Below are 20,098 nucleotides of genomic sequence, written 5' to 3'. Positions count from 1 at the left end.
TAAACCATCTAGAAGAACACAATATTATAACAGAAAGGCAGTTTGGTTTTGGAAAGGGAAATTCATGTGTTACTTATCAGTTAAGCTACTATGATAGAACTGTAGAAACATTACAGAAAACAGATGGATGGGTGGACAGTATCTATCTAGATTTCAAGAAAGCATTTGACAGAGTACTGCACCAAAGACTTTTATGAAAACTGTACCATCAAGGAGGAATCCAAGGCAATGTGTATTGTTGGATGCAAGATTTTCTCAGAGAAAGAGAAATAAGAACAGTACAGCAGAACCTCGATTATCCGCGAGCCACGGGGAAGTCAAAATGCAGGTAAAATGATTTTTCCTGATTTTCGATTAACACCTGTTTCCTGTTGTCTTACACCATACACTATAGCAGTAGTGTGACTTGCATATACAGTAATAAGACCACATACATAATAATTAATGTAATAATGCATAAAATTAATGTAATGTGTATATGTACACGTAGGTGGGGGCACTCACCATCCACTCACTCAATGTAGTGCTGCTGTCAGGTGTCTGCCCTTTCCTCTCCTCCATTCTTCTTTCCTTCCATCCTCTTCTTCTTCCTTTCCTTCTTTCTTTCCTCTTCCTTCTGCCTACGGGTGACTTTACACTCCCATTTCTGTCATTCTTTCCTTCATTCTTTCCTCTTCCTTCTGCCTGTGGGTGACTCTACAGTGAGTGGCAAGCCAAATGGTTTCCTGTACACCAGGAAACCATTTACTATGCTGGGTGGTAACCATATAACCAAATTTTGATGCCTGGTGGTTTAGTGGGTAATTATTGCGTTCCAATCGGATTGAGCTGGTGAAGGTTTATATCCAAGGGGTGGTTGGGGTGTATTGCTCATGTAATGCCACTCAGGGATGAATGAGGCTGGTCACTCTCATCTTAAATGTCGGGACCAACTTGCCTAGCCCCGGGCTTCTACGCTTCTCATGGGGCAACATAAGATTGGATGATGGATGGATGGTATATGTACAGCATACAGTGTACAATAATACAGTACTGTAATGTGTAATGTGTACTCACCCATGTCTCGGAACCCTGCAGCCTACTAGAGCATCAACAGGTCATGGGTGAGTACACATTACACATTACTGTGTTATTGTACACTCGCTTCAGGAAGAATCGGTGCAGAATATGTGTTAAGTATTATGACACACGGAACAAAAGAAACTGGAATTCGTGGTTCTGTCCTCCGACACACAGACATCCCTGACAACAGAAGACAGCTATATCAGATACCTCTTGTGTCCTTCATAATGAGTATGGAATGGCCGTAAGTGTTATAATATATACAGCAACGTTGGGTCTGGTTAGTACTTGGATGGGTGACCGCCTGGGAACACCAGATGCTGTTGGCATCCCTACGTGTCAAGTGGGGTTGGTGGAGGATTAGTGCCCCTCCCTGTAAAACAGTTAACTCTAAGCCCTTGGCCACCCCGTTTGGGATACATGGCATCTGGCAATGAATGAATGAATGAAAATTAATGGGCTGTAACTGCCACAAGGTCGAATCATTCCGGATGGCATCGGACCTACAGTGCACCGATACTTTTTGGAGTGAGTGTACATTGTATGCTATACATATACACATGTTACATTAATTTTATGTATTATTACATTAATAATTATGTATGTGATATTATTACTGTATACGCAAGTCACGTTACTTCTATAGTGTACTGTGTAAGACAGTTTCGAGACAATTCACTGTCAAGTCAATTCGCCGTCAGACAAATCCCTGTCAAATCATGGATGATTCTCCGTCAGGACAATTCACACCCTGGACGATTTCCTGTCATCAGTAATCCACCTCCCAACCTATCCAAAAGCCACTCAACCTCTACTGTAATAATTTTACTAAATGTCTAATACAACTGCATAATGTATAATAAACTTATGTTTACTGAACTAGTACTAAAAAAATTAAATGTTAACAACTATTGTATCCTTCAGCTATGCTACGTACATTATTTTTTTCTTTTTTTAAATTTTCCTTTTTTTCCTTTTTTACTGTATTTACTGTACATGATCACTCATCACCATCACATCATCCACATCAGATTCAGATTCAGAGGGAGGGCTGGGTGGGGGTGGCAGAGTTGTGGGTGATGTAGGCGTATCGATGCGAGTGGATAGGCTGGCTGGGGGTTGAACAGGCCTGATGGGGGAGACTGGTGGAGCAGCCGTTTTTGCTGGAGTACTTGCTGGTGTGGACGTTGATGCATTACTATCTGGGAACCCCACACATGAACAGGAGGATATGAGTGAAATCTTTGCTGCTTTTGCATGTTTACCCCTCGTGAAAAAGTCCCTGATGTCTGACTGTTTGATTGCTACATGACGGCGATTTTGGAAGTCATCATAATGGCTACGAAAATGAAGCAGTTCATTAGCTGTGTAGGCTGGATTTCTCTCCATGAATTGGATGATCTTTCGAAATGATTCATCAGCATCTTTCCACGAGACGAACATCCTAGTTCCTCCTCTTCCTCATCGTTTGAATCCACCTCTTCCACATCTTTCTTTTCAGGCAAAAGAACACTGTCGATGATTTCCTGGTCAGAGAGAACTGATATTCCACCAAATATTACGGAAAATTGTGATAAAACAGCGGTGTGTTGTGGTGTTTACACTGTTAACCCTCAAAACAATGGCGGGGACTGCGGTGATGCGCTCTGGCGACAAAGGAATGAAGACATTCGGGCGGGATGGTTGCTCGGTGAATATGAGATGCCAGTTAGGTCCTGAAATTTCGCCGGTTGATCGATTTGGAATTTTTCATTAAATTGTCTGGTTTAGCGCCAACTCAGGTTGATTGCCTCGCGTATAATCGAGGTTCTACTGTACTAAGAGGAAATTACTCATCATGAAGGGGAGTATCTATCTATCTATCTATAGCCCGACGCCCTAATCCCGCAAAGGGTGGCCGCAGACAAAATGCCTCCAAGTCACTCTGTCACCCACCATTTGATTCCCCTCCCCCCAACTCACCCCCCCCTCCCTCATATACCTCTCAACTCCATCCCTCCACCTCATCCTCGGTCTACCTCTCCCTCTCCCTCCCTCCACCTCACCTACATACACCCTCTTAGTCAGTCTTTCATTCTCCATCCTCTCCACATGTCCAAACCACCTCAGTGTATTTCTCCTAATCTTTTCAACCACATCCACATCTACCCCACAACGTTCCTTCACTTCTTCATTCGTCAACCTGTCCCTCCATGTCACTCCACATGCTCCTCTCAAGTAACTCATTTCCACTGCTCTCACTCTTGACTTGTTCCCCTCTTGCAAGGTCCACGCCTCGTTTCCATACGTCAGGGTAGGGATCACAATACCATCATGCAGTGACTTCTTAACTTCCATACTCACCTCCCTATTTCTCATCACTTCTTTCAGTGTGCCAACAACCTTCCTTCCCTGCTGTACCCTTTCACGTACTTCATCCCCCAAAGTTCCATCCTTACTCATCACACTACCCAAGTACTTGAATGCACTCACATTCTCCATATCCTCACCATCCAACCTCACTGCACACTCTGTGACTTCATTCCTCTCAAACACCATAACTTTACTTTTGTTTACATTAACTTTCAGCTTCCTCCTCCTACACACTGTCCCAAATTCATTCACCAAACCTTGCAACTCTCATTCATCTTCACTCAACAATACTGTATCATCAGCAAACAGCAACACCGGAAGCTTCCAAATCTCACCCTCATTCATTAGGGCCACCCCCACATCCACTGCCCTACCTTGTACCTCCTTTACGACCCCATCCATATATATATTAAACAGCCATGGAGACATTACACGCCCCTGTTTCAGTCCCACATTGAGATTAAAAAATTCACTCAGCTCACCATCCACTCGCACCATAGCCCTAGCTCCCTCGTACATACTCTTCACAGCACTCAACAATTTCCCCTCCACTCCATATATTCTTAATACCTTCCACATACCTTTCCTATCTATTCTGTCATAAGCTTTCTCCAAGTCCATGAAGGCAGCATACACTTTCCTTCCCTTCTCTTGATACTTCTCCACTAAACATCTTAGAACAAATATCTGATCTACACACCCTTTTCCCTTCCTAAATCCCCCTTGTTCTTCTCCAACTAGCTCCTCTGTCATATGCCTAACCCTATCAATGAGTATTCTACCATATATTTTACCAGTCACACTAAGAAGGCAAATACCCCTATGGTTACCACATACTTCTCTCTCCCCTTTTCTTTGTACAGAGGAACAATTATACCTGATTTCCAGTCCTCTGGAACCCTTCCCTCTTCCCAAGCCAATCTACACAACTTCCATATCCACTCCACAACAATCTCACCCCCATGCCTAAGCATTTCACCACACACTCCATCAATTCCTGGGGCCTTTCCCAGCTTAATCTTCTTCATCGCTTCCACTACTTCCGACCTACTGATCTCTTCCTCCCTCCTCTCATCTCTTCTTCTCCCAGAAATTCCCCAACCACTTATACTCACACTGCTCTCACTCTCTACATTCAACAAATCCTCAAAGTGCTCCTTCCATCTCCTCAATTTCTCTCTCTTCTCCACCAACAATCTATTATTCCTATCTTTCACTCCCCTACTATTTCCCCTTTCACACTGCCTTACTTTCTTTACCTCCTTCCAAAACAATTTCTTACTCTCCCTCCATTTCACACTCAGATTCCTCCCAAACTCTTCATCCACTTTCTTCTTACTCTCCTTCACCAGTCTATTAACCTCCCTTCTCCTGCTCACATATACCTCTCTCTTCTCTCTCTCATCTTCTCCCCTATCTCTACTCGCCAACCATTCACCATATGCCCTCTTCTTTTGTTCCACAGCTCGTTTCACCTCATCATTCCACCATGCTGTCCCTTGCACACCCTTGCATCTCCTTCTCACTCCACAAACCGCCTCACACGCTGCGCTTATCTCTTCCGTGAATATCTTACATACGTCTTCCACCCCTTCCATCTGCTCTAGCTCATACCTTCCCAATCTTTCTTCCACTATGCTCTTATACTCTGTCCTCTTCTCACTATCTTGCAATTTCTCCACTCTTCTCACAGGAGCTGCTTCCTCCTGTCTTCCCCTTCGCCTCCTCAACCACTTTCTTTGCAGCTCTACCTTGGCCATCACTAAGTGATGGTCCGAGACTCCATTCCCCCACCCTCTCCACACCCTTGCATCCAACACTTGTCTTCTCATTCGCTCATCCACACACACGTAGTCTATCATTGCCTTTCGTTCAACAAGTTCACCATCCATCCTCCTCATTACTCTCCATGTATACCGGTGGATCATCTTATGACGAAAGTAGGTGTTGGCTATTGCCAACCCCTTACCAGCACAGATGTCCACCAAAGCACTACCATTCCCATCTACTTCCGCTGGCACACCCCACTGACCAACCACTCCATCCACTCGTACATTCCTGACTTTGCCATTCATGTCTCCAATCAACAGCACTCTCTCGCTCCTCTCAAACTTGTCCATACATGCTTCTACTCTCGCCCAAAACTCATCTTTCACTCTTGCCACTCGATCCTCTGTTGGAGCATACACACAGGGCTCAGTGCTGGCACCCATTACATTATGTTTTTAGTGTATGTAATTGAGATAGATAGTAACAATGAAAATGAAAGCTATCTAAATATGTTTGCTGGTGATGCAGAAATACAAAGGAGAATTACTAACACAGACTCTTGTAGAGAGCTACAGGAAGAATTAAATAAACTCCATGAACAGAGCGATAAATGGCAAATGGAATTCAACTTGGACAAGTGTCATGTAATTAAGTTTGGTAAAAGTGGAAAAAGACCGGATTGGGATTATAAGTTAGGAAGTAAAACCCTACATATATATGAAACAGAGAAGGACCTAGGAGTGATTATCAATAACTGACTATCTCCGGCTGACCTCATCAGTGTGAAGGTATGGGACATGTGTACACTGCTTGCTAATATGAGAACAGCATTCACATACTTAAATGAAGACATGCAGAGAAAGATAACAACATCATTCATCAGACCAACCCTGGAGTATGCATCAATAGTCTGGAATCCTCATCTCAAGAAACACATAGATAAGATTGAAAAAGTTCAGAGGGTTGTTACAAGATGGGTACCAGGCTTAAGTGATCTAAGCTACGAAGAAAGACTAGAAAAATTTAATCTGCCAACACTGCAGGAGAGAAGGAAAAGAGGAGACATGATTATGCTATGTAAATGTGTCTCAGGGAAAGAGAAAATAGACATAAATGAGTATATAACCTTTGGAGAAGCATCAGCAAGAGGACACTTCAAAAAACTACATAAAAAGAGAGGTGATAAAGACGTAAGGAAATTCAGTTTCCCAGATAGAGCAGTTTATCAGTGGAATGCAATACTGAATGAAATAATGTGTGCCAAAACAATTAATAAATTTAAGGGTAAGTATGAATAAAAGTCACTTAATACAATGGACAGTACGAGCATGACTCATTCCTGTTAAGATACAGTTAGGTAATATAAGGTAAGAACACACACACACACACACACACACACACACACACACACACACACACACACACACACACACACACACACAAAAGATTTAGAGGTGATGACACACCAGTAAGACTAGATTTACTGCTAACCAGAGAACCTGACATAATTGAATCTTTGAAATGTCTGTGTCTTATAGGAAAAAATGATCGTGTGGTCATTGAGTTCCAGATGATAAAAGGGAACGTGATGTCAAGAGATGAGCTTTATAGGCAGGGAAGATACAACTTTGGGAAAGCAAACTTTACCGGATTGAGGAAATTTTTTGAAACTGCAAACTGGAGAAAATTCAGAAAAACAAGAGAGATACAGAAGAAGTGGGACATCTTTCCAGACCTCTATAGTTTGGGAGTGAAAAAATATGTGCCAAAAGTAAGTGGGAAAGAAAACAGGAAAAAGGATTGGTTTAACAAAAGGTGTATGATAGCAAAAAAAAAAAAAAAAAAAAGAGAGAGAGGGACATTACATGGAACAACTAGGGAAAGTGAGGTACAAACAGAACAAAAGAAGAATGTAGAAGAACTAGAAATGAATATACAAGAATATTTAGAGTGGAAGAAAGGAACTTTGAAAAAGGTATAATTAACCAATGTAAGAAAGAGACGTAGGGGAAGACAGGAGGAAGCAGCTCCTGTGAGAAGAGTGGAGAAATTGCAAGATAGTTAGAAAATGACAGAGTATAAGAGCATAGTGGAAGACAGATTGGAAAGGTATGAGCTAGAGCAGATGGAAGGGGTGGAAGACGTATGTAAGATATTCACGGAAGAGATAGGTGCAGCTTGTGAGGCGGTTTGTGGAGTGAGAAGGAGATGCAAGGGTGTGCAAGGGACAGCATGGTGGAATGATGAAGTGAAACGAGCTGTGGAACAAAAGAAGAAGGCATATAGTGAATGGTTAGCGAGTAGAGGTAGGGGAGAAGATGAGAGAGAGAGGAGAGAGGTATATGTGAGCAGGAGAATGGAGGTTAAGAGACTGGTGAAGGAGAGTAAGAAGAAAGTGGATGGAGAGTTTGGGAGGAATCTGAGTGTGAAATGGAGGGAGAGTAAGAAATTGTTTTGGAAGGAGGTAAAGAAAGTAAGGCAGTGTGAAAGGGGAAATAGTAGGGGAGTGAAAGATAGGAAGAATATATTGTTGGTGGAGAAGAGGGAGAAATTGAGGAGATGGAAGGAGCACTTTGAGGATTTGTTGAACGTAGAGAGTGAGAGCAGTGCAAGTAAAGTGGTTGGGGAATGGCTGGGAGAAGAAGAGATGAGAGGAGGGAGGAAGAGATCAGTAGAGTGGAAGTAGTGGAAGCGATGAAGAAGATTCAGTTGGGAAAGGCCCCAGGAATTGATGGAGTGTGTGGTGAAATGCTGAGGTATGGAGGTGAGATTGTTGTGGAATGGATATGGAAGTTGTGTAGATTGGCTTGGGAAGAGGGAAGGGTTCCAGAGGACTGGAAATCAGGTATAATTGTTCCTTTATACAAAGGAAAAGGGGAGAGAGTAGTATGTGGTAACCATAGGGATATTTGCCTTCTTAGTGTGACTGGTAAAATATATGGTAGAATACTCATTGATAGGGTTAGGCATATGACAGAGGAGCTAGTTGTAGAAGAACAAGGGGGATTTAGGAAGGGAAAAGGGTGTGTAGATCAGATATTTGTTCTAAGATGTTTAGTGGAGAAGTATCTAGAGAAGGGAAAGAAAGTGTATGCTGCCTTCATGGACTTGGAGAAAGCTTATGATAGAATAGATAGGCAAGGTATGGGGAAGGTATTAAGAATATATGGAGTGGAGGGGAAATTGTTGAGTGCTGTGAAGAGTATGTACGAGGGAGCTAGGGCTACGGTGCGAGTGGACGGTGAGGAGTGAGTTCTTTGATCTCAATGTGGGACTGAAACAGGGTTGTGTGATGTCTCCATGGCTGTTTAATATATACATGGATGGGGTTGTAAAGGAGGTGCAGGGTAGGGCAGTGGATGTGGGGGTGGCTCTAATGAATGAGGGTGAGATTTGGAAGATTCCGGTGTTGCTGTTTGCTGATGATACAGTATTGTTGAGTGAAGATGAATGGGAGTTGCAAGGTTTGGTGAATTTGGGACAGTGTGTAGGAGGAGGAATCTGAAAGTTAATGTAAACAAAAGTAAAGTTATGGTGTTTGAGAGGAATGAAGTCACAGAGTGTGCAGTGAGGTTGGATGGTGAGGATATGGAGAATGTGAGTGCATTCAAGTACTTGGGTAGTGTGATAAGTAAGGATGGAACTTTGGGGGATGAAGTGCGTGAAAGGGTACTGCAGGGAAGGAAGGTTGTTGGCACACTGAAAGCAGTGATGAGAAATAGGGGGGTGAGTATGGAAGTTAAGAAGTCACTGCATGGTAATATTGTGATCCCTACCCTGACGTATGGAAGCGAGGCGTGGACCTTGCAAGAGGGGAACAAGTCAAGAGTGAGAGCAGTGGAAATGAGTTACTTGAGAGGAGCATGTAGAGTGACGTGGAGGGACAGGTTGACGAATGAAGAAGTGAAGGAACGTTGTTGGGTGGATGTGGATGTGGTTGAGAAGATTAGGAGAAATACACTGAGGTGGTTTGGACATGTGAAGAGAATGGAGAATGAAAGACTGACTAAGAGGGTGTATGTAGGTGAGGTGGAAGGAGGGAGAGGGAGGGGTAGACCGAGGATGAGGTGGAGGGATGGAGTTGAGAGGTATATGAGGGAGGGGGGGGGTGAGTTGAGGGGAGGGTAGTCAAATGGTGGGTGACAGAGCGACTTGGAGGCGTTTTGTCTGCGGCCACCCTTTGCGGGATTAGGGCGTCGGGCTATAGATAGATAGATAGATAGAAGAAAGAACCCATATTGTTTTATAGATTTGTCAGTAGCAAATTGAAACAAAAGGAAGGAATCACCAAACTGACAGTAGGAGGAAAGGTCTATAAAGATGTGGTAGTGCAAGCTGAAATAATGAACAAATGTTTCTTATCTTGGTTTTCACTAAAGAAAGTAATTTTGTGGAGGGGGAGGGAGTGACTAGAAATGTAGTGATAAAATATGTAAACGTGGAAGTGCAGGAAATGCATAAATTACTGGTAAATCAAGATATACGGAAAGCCCCAGGACCGGATGGAATCTCTAATTGAGTACTGAAGGAATGCAGAGAACAACTGGCAGATAAGATTCACGGTTTAATTGTGTGCTGTCTTGAAGAAGGGAAGGTGCCTTGGGAATGGAAGAGGGCCAGTGTGGTACCAATTTATAAGGGAGGAAACAAGGAAGAATCCCTGAATTATAGACCAGTGTCCCTAACCAGCATGGCCTCAAAATTGTGCGAGAGAATCCTGAAAGACAAATGGATAAAATATCTGGAGGAGATGAACATTGTGGCTGAAAGTCATTTTGAATTCAGAAGTAGAAGGTCATGTGTTTCCAAGTTGTTAAGCTTTTACCCAAGAGCAATTGATGTGGTACAGGAGAGAGATGGTTGGGTAGATTGTGTGTATTTGGATGTGGAGAAAGCCTTTGACGAGGTACCCCACAAGTGACTAATGTGGAAACTGGAGCACGTAGGAGGACTGAAGGGAAACCTCCTGGAGTGGATGAGAGACTTCTTGAGAGACAGACAAATGACGACAGTAATAAAGGACAGGATGTCTGGATGGAAGGAAGTAACAAGTCGAGTCCCACAGGGCTCGGTGTTAGTGCCAGTAATGTTCTTGATTTACATAAATGATATCCAAGTGATATCATGTGATAGGAAGCGTTATGAGGGACACACTGAGGTGGTTTGGCCATGTGGAGAGGATGAAGGGTGAAAGACTGACGAAGAGAGTGTATGTGAGTGAGGTGGAGGGGGGAAGAGGGAGGGGGAGGCCGAGGATGAGATGGAGGGATGGGGTGGAGAGGTATATGAGAGAGGGGGGTGTGAGTTGGGAGCAGAGCAGTGAAATGGCGGGGGACAGGGCGACTTGGAGGCGATTTGTTTGTGGCCACCCCAAACGGGATTGAGGCGTCTGGCAATAGATAGATAGATAGATAGATATCCAAGTATGTTTGCTAATGATACTAAGATCTTGAGGAAAGTAGAAGTTGTGGAAAACTGTAAAATGCTGCAGGAGGACCTGGGTAGGATTCATGACTGGGGTCGGATGTGGGAAATGAAATTCAGTGCAAAAAAAAATTTAATATATTAGATATGGGTAAAAGTACCAAGAGGCCATCACTGAATGATTTGATTGGTAATGAACCAATCACAAAAGCGAGAGAAGAGAAAGATTTGGGAGTGGTGGTCCAAGATAGTTTGTCACCTGAAAAACACATTAACGATACAGTTAGAGAGATGTATAATCTCATGACTAACATAAAAGTAGCATTTCATTACATGGATGAGATGATGAAAAAATTAATAGTGGCCATGATCCACCCTAGGCTGGAATATGCGGCAGTAGTGTGGTCCCCACACAAAAAGAAAGATATAAACAAGATTGAGAGAATACAAAGAACAGCAACCAAGATGGTCCCTAGCCTGGCAGTTCTGTCATACAGAGAGGCTGGAAAAGCTGGATCTGCCTTCCTTAGAAGAAAGGAGAGAGAGGGGCGACATGATTGCAGTGTTCAGGGCCATGATGGGAGAAGATAAAATTGACAGAAAAGATCTGTTTGTATGGAATGGGAGAGTAACAAGAGGACATGGAATGAAACTGAAAAAGCCAAGTTGCTTGAAGGATATCAAGAATTCTAGTTTTCAATATAGATGCATGGACCTGTGGAATAGCCTGGACAAAGAGACTGTCCAGTCTAAAACTTAAATGAGTTCAAAGCAAAATTTGACATATTGAGAAACAGAGATGGGACCCCACAAGCATAGCTCATTTCCTGTATATCACAACTAGGTAAGTCTATCTATCTATCTATTGCCAGACGCCTCAATCCCGTTTGGGGTGGCCACAAACAAATCGCCTCCAAGTCGCCCTGTCCCCCGCCATTTCACTGCCCTGCTCCCAACTCACGCCCCCCTCTCTCATATACCTCTCCACCCCATCCCTCCATCTCATCCTCGGCCTCCCCCTCCCTCTTCCCCCCTCCACCTCACTCACATACAATCCCTTCATCAGTCTTACACCCTCAATCCTCTCCACATGGCCAAACCACCTCAGTGTGTTCGTCATAACGCTTCCTATCACATCCACATCAACACTACAACGCTCCTTTATATCCTCATTCGTCAACCTGTCTCTCCATGTGACTCCACAGGCTCCTCTTAAATAACTCATTTCCACTGCTGTCACTCTTGACTTGTGTCCTTCCAACAACGTCCAAGCTTCACTTCCGTACGTTAGAGTTTGTATCACAATACTGTCATGTAGTAACTTTTTCACTTCCATGCTCACTTCCCTGTTTCTTATCACTGCTTTCAAAGAACCAGCAACCTCTCTTCCCTACTGTACCCTTTCAAGCACTTCACCCTCCAAACCTCCATCCTTACTCATCACACTACCCAAGTACTTAAATGTACTCACATTTTCCAATTCCTCACCATCCAACCTTGCTGTACATTCACTGACTTCACCTCTCTCAAAGACCATCACTTTACTCTTCCTTACATTCACCTTTAGATTCCATTTCTTACACACTTTCCCAAACTCATCCACCAAACCTTGCAGCTCCCCTTTGTCTTCACTCAACAACACAGTATCATCTGCAAACAACAGTACAGGGAGTTTCCAAACACTATCCTCTCTCACCAGGGCCACTCCAACATCCACTACCCTACCTTGTACCTCTTTTATTACCCCATCCACGTACAGATTGAACAACCATGGAGACAAGACACATCCCTGTTTCAACTCAACTTTCAAAGAGAAAAATTCACTTAGTTCACCATCCACACGCACTGCAGCCTTCGAACCATCGTACATACTCTTCACAGCTAGGTAAATACATACACACACACACACACACACACACACACACACACACACACACACACACACACAAGATTGAGATGAAAAGTTAGGAAGTTCAACCCTTCACGTACAGGGAGGAGGACTTAGGAGTGATTATCAGTAACAGACTATCTTCGGCTGACCATATGAGTGAGAAAGTACATAACATGTATACATTGCTTGTTAATATGAGAATAGCATTCACATGTATTATGAAGACATGCTGAGAAAGATAATAACATCATTCATCACACCAACCCTGGAGTATCATCAGTAGTCTGGAATCCTTAACAAAAAACACATAGATAAGACTGAAAAATACAAAGGGGCAAGATGGGTACCAAGCTTAAGGGATCTAAGCTGTGATGAAAGACTAGAAAAACTAAATCTAGCAACACTACAGGAGAGAAGAAAAAGAGGAGACATGATTATGCTGTATAAATGCATCTCAGGGAATGAGAAAATAGACATAAGTGAATATACAACCTATGGGGAAGCATCATCAAGAGAACACCACAAAAAACTACATAAAAAGAGAAGCGACAATGACATAAGGAAATTCAGTTTCCCAAATAAGGCAGCTGATTAGTGGAATGCACTACCATATGAAATAGTGTGTGCCAAAACTGTTAGTAAATTTAAGTATATGTATGATAAAAATGGTTTAATGCAAGGGACAGTACGAGCTTGACTCATTCCTGTAAAGGTACAATTAGGTCAGAACAATTAGGTAAGAAAACACACGCCGGAGACAAGGTAGGGTGGGAAAGGGTGGGCAGACAGTGAATTAGAAAACGGGTGGGGGAGACGGAGAGGGAGACATGCCTGCCAGTGCTGAGCATGGTGGGTGATGGAGGAGGGATGGGAGGAGATGAGAGGGGATGGAGGGAGGACAGGGAGAGCCATGTGCACCACCACATTCCATTCAGACACGTTCATTTCAAACCTAGGGAGGGGTGGAGTGTCCGGACTAGTGAATTGATAGCTATTCAGATTATGGGAATGTTCCTCAATTTCTTTTGTTTGGTCTAGCGAATCATCGGTTATCGATGCTTTGGAAATTGGAGTATTGGTGTATAGTACCTTTCATGAATTATTAGGAAGAATTTATCTTGGTAACAGTGACACACATGTGTTATAGTCCTTATGTTAGAAACCATTCATATTGTTTGGTCTTGGTGAACATGGATTTTTATCCTTGGAAATCTTTTAGTCATGGTTGTTGCATCTATGATATTAATTGTGTAGTACCTAAGTTTTGTACTAATATAAAAATTTTCTTCACAGAGATGAAGATGAGTGCATGGATAAAATGATACGATACAGAAGTAAACAATGTAAGTATACTTGTAATATCATTATATGGCCTGAAAAAAAAAAAAATAATAATAATATCACAGTCTGATGCTCATGTGTAAAAGAGAAAGATGCTTTCCAGCTCTGTTTTATAATGCTGTCAAGGCAGTTGCTATTGCTCACCCCTTGTCCATCTGACCGAAGAGACTATTGCTGTAATCAATATGATTCGCCAGACCGATGTATGCCCAGCATTTGCATTTTTTTCAAAGCCGAATCAATACTAATTTTTACTGTCAGTACTAGATATGGATGGAAAAAACATTTAAATACCTTTTATTGAACATTTTGTTCATTGATTTCTCTGATTGTCTGTTAAAGAGTATTGTTTCCTTGACTCTGTTTTCCAGCTCAGTGAAGAAGAGTCTTACAGAAAACTATGAAAGGTTCAGAATAATAATTGGGTGAATGAGAAAGGAGAGGGAAAAACAAAAGAAGGACAAAAGCAGTTTGTTGAGTGAGGTATACTGTGTTCTGGCAGTGTGTAAGTGTGGTGTCTGTGCGGGTTTATGTATGTAAATGATGTACACATGCTATTGACATAACGCGAACTGTCCTTAACAATTAGTTCTTACGTTCTTTATATATCTATCTATAGCCAGACACCATAATCCACTAAGGAATGGCCGTATGTCTTTGAGTAAGTTGTATTACGGGGAAGGGCACTAACCCTCCACCAACCCACTTGACACATAAGGAACACGAGTGGGTTGGTTATATGGTTAACATCCAGAGTTGTAATTGGTTTCCTGTCTTACAGGCAACTATTAGGTTTGTCACTCAATGTAAAGCCACCAGAAAAGGAAAGAAGAGTTATAAAAAGTGACAGGAAAGATGGTAGAAATAGGAAGAGAGGAGGGCAGACAGAAAATGGATGATTGAGGTGAGGGAAGAAGTAGGCAGCACTAAATTAGATGAGTGGATGATGATCGCCACCACCTACCACAAACATTCTGTATTCATTTGTAATATTTACAGACACTATTCTCTCTATAGTCCAACGAAGGAAGCGTTTTACTGGATATAATAAGAAAGAAGGCAGTAGATGGGACAATAATGGGACAGTAACTCTGAGACGAGGGGATAAATGGAATTTGGTAACTTCATTTATGCTCAGCTTCAACAGCAAAATAATCCTTTAGTTGACAAAAAATATTACATATAGATCTTGCATGTGCTTATTCATTACTACACTATACAAGGTATCCAATTTGGTACTCATACAGTTATCTTTATACAGTATATAAAGATAGGTTATTACAAATATCTCTTCCTTAAGAAACCCGTGGCAGTGTGTTTACATACGATCTAGCCATCTGGACACATCTGTGCATCCTGACCTAACCTGACCAAGAAGTTTTGCCTCTCAATACACCCCATAATTTTAACCACCATGGATTTCCACTATACCTACCCTAGAAAGTCCCCAGTACCAACCAGGCAGAAACTTCTAACCTAATCAGCGGGTGAAAAATCGTCATCCAGCATTGTGCATCTTTGACCAAGTACTTTTGGTGCATTGTCATTAAAAAATGCAGTGTGAAACTATTTTTGAAAGTACTATTAGTCATCAACAGTAAAGGAAAAAAATACAGTAAGCTCTCAGTATGCTGAACCCTCTTTTAATAAATTTTGGTTTTAACTACCACCTTGAGCAGGCTGAAGAAATTTTGCTGATAAAAGAATGAACATGCGGAAAACACTAACCAGCATAGTGTTCCAACACACACACACACACACACACACACACACACACACACACACACACACACACACACACACACACACACACACACACACATCTGCATCCTGCAGAATGCCGCTGTATCTGGGTGACCAGCATCATGATAGGAGCCACAAATAGAGCATTTATTGGAAAAAGGGTCATTTAGATCTTGCTGTATGTTAATGCCACAAATAGAGCATTTATTGGAAAAAGGGTCATTTAGATCTTGCTGTATGTTATTGTGTATGACACTACAGCAAACGATGCTCTATATTTAACAATCTTTGGTTGGTAAAATCAACAATGCCAGGGAAATTAATAAATTACAGAACAGCATGGTGTTCGGCTTTAATGAAGTGTCTGCTTTAACATCAAGGATCTGGTACCAATTACTTTGTTAAATCAAGGGTGTACTGTACTGAAATCATCTGCATGGAATGGCTACATACAACTTTTCTGAGTCACACAAATGCAGTAATCCTGAATAACAAAAAAGTCAGCCAGGCAGTATAATTTGTATGGTACAGTACTATAATAAAAAGAACTGAACTCACATAATTATCTTACCATACTTCTCATGTCAACGCATAGTCTTCACGTACTGTAAAAACCAAATTTTCAAGCCTCCAAGTCCGACAGTGCATTTAAAAAATCAGTCACAAAGCCCTTTTCACACGTTGAACTAAACGTGAAAATATGAATTTTACTGCTTCCTCATCATTAACATCTTTAGTTTTTGTTGTCACTAACCCCATACTTTCCCTTACCCCATACAATCCCGCCGTCAGCATGGTGCCGACAGTATAAAACGTCTCGAGTAATCCCAGCGACGTGATGGTTCCGACAGCAAAATTTGAGTGTTATAGCTCGTCTCTAACTGCTTCAATCTAGCAGATGTTTTGCTAAAGAGTAGCTTAATATATTGGCAACATTGTGCACAAGCACTTGTAGCACTGAGTTTGGTTCTGCATGGCTGGGTAACATCAGTGTGCCACTGTCCGTCACAGTGTTAGAATGTTGCGGAAGTCACGCCATTTTTCCACCTCACTGGGCTGGAGGAGGTGGTTGAAACTGTCACATGGACCCTCTGTTCCTTCATTTAGTGATTCTATAGAAGAGGAAGACCTGGATGACTCTTAAGGGGAGGAATATAAGCCAGTGGAGAAGGAAATTGAGAATGGGGATTCCCCCATTCTCCTCCCCCCCCCCTTCTCTCTCGTCCCACCCGGCTGGGTGGGAAAATGTAGCTTACGGCTTCGGAAACTGGGCTAGAAACATGATGGACGACCATCCTGCACTTATTTCTCCTATAAGGAGTACGTTTTCTTGCTTTTCCTTGATTTATATGTCCTTTTGGATTTTTTTTTTGCAATAAAATTTTTTTCCGTTTTTGGTCTGGGATTGGGTGGGTATAAAATTGCAAAAATGCCTGGTATGGGCAAAGGAAGGAGTATGTATAGTTCTGAGTAAAAGATGAAAGAAGAGCATAAGACAGTATGGATCAGTTGGGTCAAGGATTGTGTGGGTAAAGTTGAAAGTTGGAATACAAATGTGGGCAATTGTGTGTGTGTATGCGCCAACGCAAGATCGTGCTAGAAGAGTGAGAGAAGAGTTCTGGACAAATGTGGAAGTGTGCATGGAAAAGTTTGGAAGAAATGAGAGAGTGTTTTTGATCAGTGATATGAATGGTAAAGTAGGGAATGTGAAGGTGGATGGAATAGTTGGTGAGTGGGGTGTGCCTGCTGCGATAGATGAGAATGGCAGTGCGTTAGTGGACATTTGTGCTGGGAGGGGGTTGGTGATAGCCAATACCCTTTTCAGGCATAAAATGATCCACAGGTATACATGGCGAGTGATGAGAAGGGTGGGTGGTGAACTGAATGAAAGGAAGGCAATGATTGATTATGTGTGTGTGGATGAAAGGATGCGAAGATGTGTAATGGATGCAAGAGCTTATAGAGGCTGGGGGAGTGGACTTTCTGACCACTACTTGGTGGTGGCCAGAATTAGGATTCAAGTAAGATGGAGGAATAGAAGAAGGGAAAGACGGGAGGAAGGAGTAGTTGCAAGGAGAGTGGAAAAGTTACAAGAGGATGAGAAAAAGGCAGAGTATAAGAGAGAAGTGGAGGAACGATTAGGCAAATATGAATTGGAGCAGATGGGAGACGTGGAAGGTGTGTGTAGGATATTTACAGAAGAAATATGTGCAGCATGTGATGTGGTGTGTGGAAGGAAGAGAAGACGGAGGGGGGTGCAAGGAAGAGCGTGGTGGACTGAAGAGGTGAAACAGGCTGTGGCACAGAAGAAGAAAGCATACAATGAATGGATGAGAAATAGGGGCGTGGAAGAAGTTGAGAGGTGGAAGAGTTATATGTAGAAAGAAAGAGAGAGGTGAAAAGATTAGTAAGAGAGAGTAAGAAGAGAGTGGATGAGGAATTTGGAAGGAATTTGAGTGAAAAGTGGAGGGACTGTAAGAAAATGTTTTGGAAAGAGGTGAAAAGAGTAAGACAGGGTGGAAGTGAAGTTAGCAGGGGAGTGAAAGATAAAAATGGTAGATTATTAGTGGAGAAGGGAGAAAAAGTGAGCAGATGGAGAGAACACTTTAAGGAATTGTTGAACATAGAGGATGGAAGTAATGCGAGTATAAGTGGCTGGGGAATGGCTGGGAGAAGGAGGGAGGTGAGAAGACAGGAAGAAATCAGTGGGATAGAAGTTGTGGAAGCAATGAAGAAAGTTAGATCGGGGAAAGCCCCAGGAATTGATGGAGTGTGTGGTGAAATGCAGAAGCATGGGGGAGAGATAGTAGTAGAATGGATGTGGAAGATGTGCAGATTGGCCTGGGAGGAAGGTAGAGTCCCGGAGGATTGGAAGTCAGGTATAATTATTCCCTTGTACAAAGGAAAAGGGGAAAAAGAAGTGTGTGGTAATCATAGGGGCATTTGTCTTCTTAGTATAATAGGAAAAGTGTATGGTAGGATACTTATTGACTGAGTTAGAGAAAGAACAGAGAAATTAGTTGGAGAAGAACAGGGAGGCTTTAGGAAGGGAAGAGGTTGTGTAGATCAGATATTCATTCTTAGATCTTTAGTGGAAAAGTTTCTAGAGAAGGGAAAGAAGTTGTATGTGGCTTTCATGGATTTGGAGAAAGCATATGACAGGGTGGATAGACAAGGATTGTGGAAAGTGTTAAGAATATATGGAGTAGATGGGAAGTTGTTGAATGCTGTGAAGAGTATGTACGATGGTGGGAAGGCTGCAGTGTGTGTGGATGGTGAACTAAGTGAATTTTTCTCTTTGAAAGTTGGGTTGAAACAGGGATGTGTCATGTCTCCATGGTTGTTCAATCTGTACATGGATGGGGTAATAAAAGAGGTACAAGGTAGGGTAGTGGATGTTGGAGTGGCCCTGGTGAGAGAGGATAGTGTTTGGAAACTCCCTGTACTGTTGTTTGCAGATGATACTGTGTTGTTGAGTGAAGACGAAGGGGAGCTGCAAGGCTTGGTGGATGAGTTTGGGAGAGTGTGTAAGAAACGGAATCTAAAGGTGAATGTAGGGAAGAGTAATGTGATGGTCTTTGAGAGGGGTGAAGTCAATGAATGTACAGCAAGGTTGGATTGTGAGGAATTGGAAAATGTGAGTACGTTTAAGTACTTGGGTAGTGTGGTGAGTAAGGATGGAGGTTTGGAGGGTGAAGTGCTTGAAAGGGTACAGCAGAGATGAAAGGTTGCTGGTTCTTTGATAGCAATGATAAGAAACAGGGAAGTGAAAAAGTTACTACATGACAGTATTGTGATACCAACTCTAACGTACGGAAGTGAAGCTTCGGACGTTGTTGGAAGGACACAAGTCAAGAGTGAGAGCAGTGGAAATGAGTTATTTAAGAGGAGCCTGAGGAGTCACATGGAGAGACAGGCTGACGAATGAGGATATAAAGGAGCGTTGTGGTGTGGATGTGGATGTGATAGGAAGCGTTATGACGAACACACTGAGGTGGTTTGGCCATGTGGAGAGGATGGAGTTCATGGTGAAAGACTGACGAAGAGAGTGTATGTGAGTGAGGTGGAGGAGGAAAGAGGGAGGGGGAGGCCGAGGATCAGATGGAGGGATGGGGTGGAGAGGTATATGAGAGAGGGGGGTGTGAGTTGGGAGCAGGGCAGTGAAATGGCGAGGGACAGGGCGATGTGGAGGTGATTTGTTTGTGGCCACCCCAAACGGGATTGAGGCGTTTGGCAATAGATAGATAGATAGAGACTGAATGAGTCAAGATACCTACTAGGCATAATTTACAGTCTGAACAAACTACAGTAATCCCTCCAATATCCAATGTAATACAGCCAAAGGCATGTACAGAAAGTGGGTTTGTCTTGATTCTGGGAAAATGCCTCCTGGACTGGTACTTCAGGACCCTAACCCAGCCTAACTCAGAGAACCACCTACATAACTCCCAACTGGACATGCATAGTACCTATTTAAGACCCTGTTCACACAAATATGGGACAGAAAACATGAAT

General features: G+C 42.6%; 1 protein-coding gene across 3 annotated transcripts in view; it reads left to right on the top strand.

Moving 5' to 3' along the window:
* The window catches only part of fs(2)ltoPP43 (female sterile (2) ltoPP43), a 236,291-nt gene that overhangs the window by 168,738 nt on the left and 47,455 nt on the right, over positions 1-20,098 (top strand). For all 3 annotated transcript variants that reach the window (XM_080268044.1, XM_080268045.1, XM_080268046.1), the window contains exon 7: positions 13,793-13,842. In XM_080268044.1, the coding sequence (XP_080124170.1) occupies positions 13,793-13,842 (50 nt within the window). The remainder of the gene's footprint in view (positions 1-13,792; positions 13,843-20,098) is intronic.

Source organism: Coenobita brevimanus, chromosome 26 (genome assembly GCF_032717465.1).
Source record: "Coenobita brevimanus isolate Jiangsu-jjx chromosome 26, ASM3271746v2, whole genome shotgun sequence".
In the NCBI taxonomy this organism is placed as follows: domain Eukaryota; kingdom Metazoa; phylum Arthropoda; class Malacostraca; order Decapoda; family Coenobitidae; genus Coenobita; species Coenobita brevimanus.
This window is presented reverse-complemented; position numbering and strand designations above follow the sequence as displayed.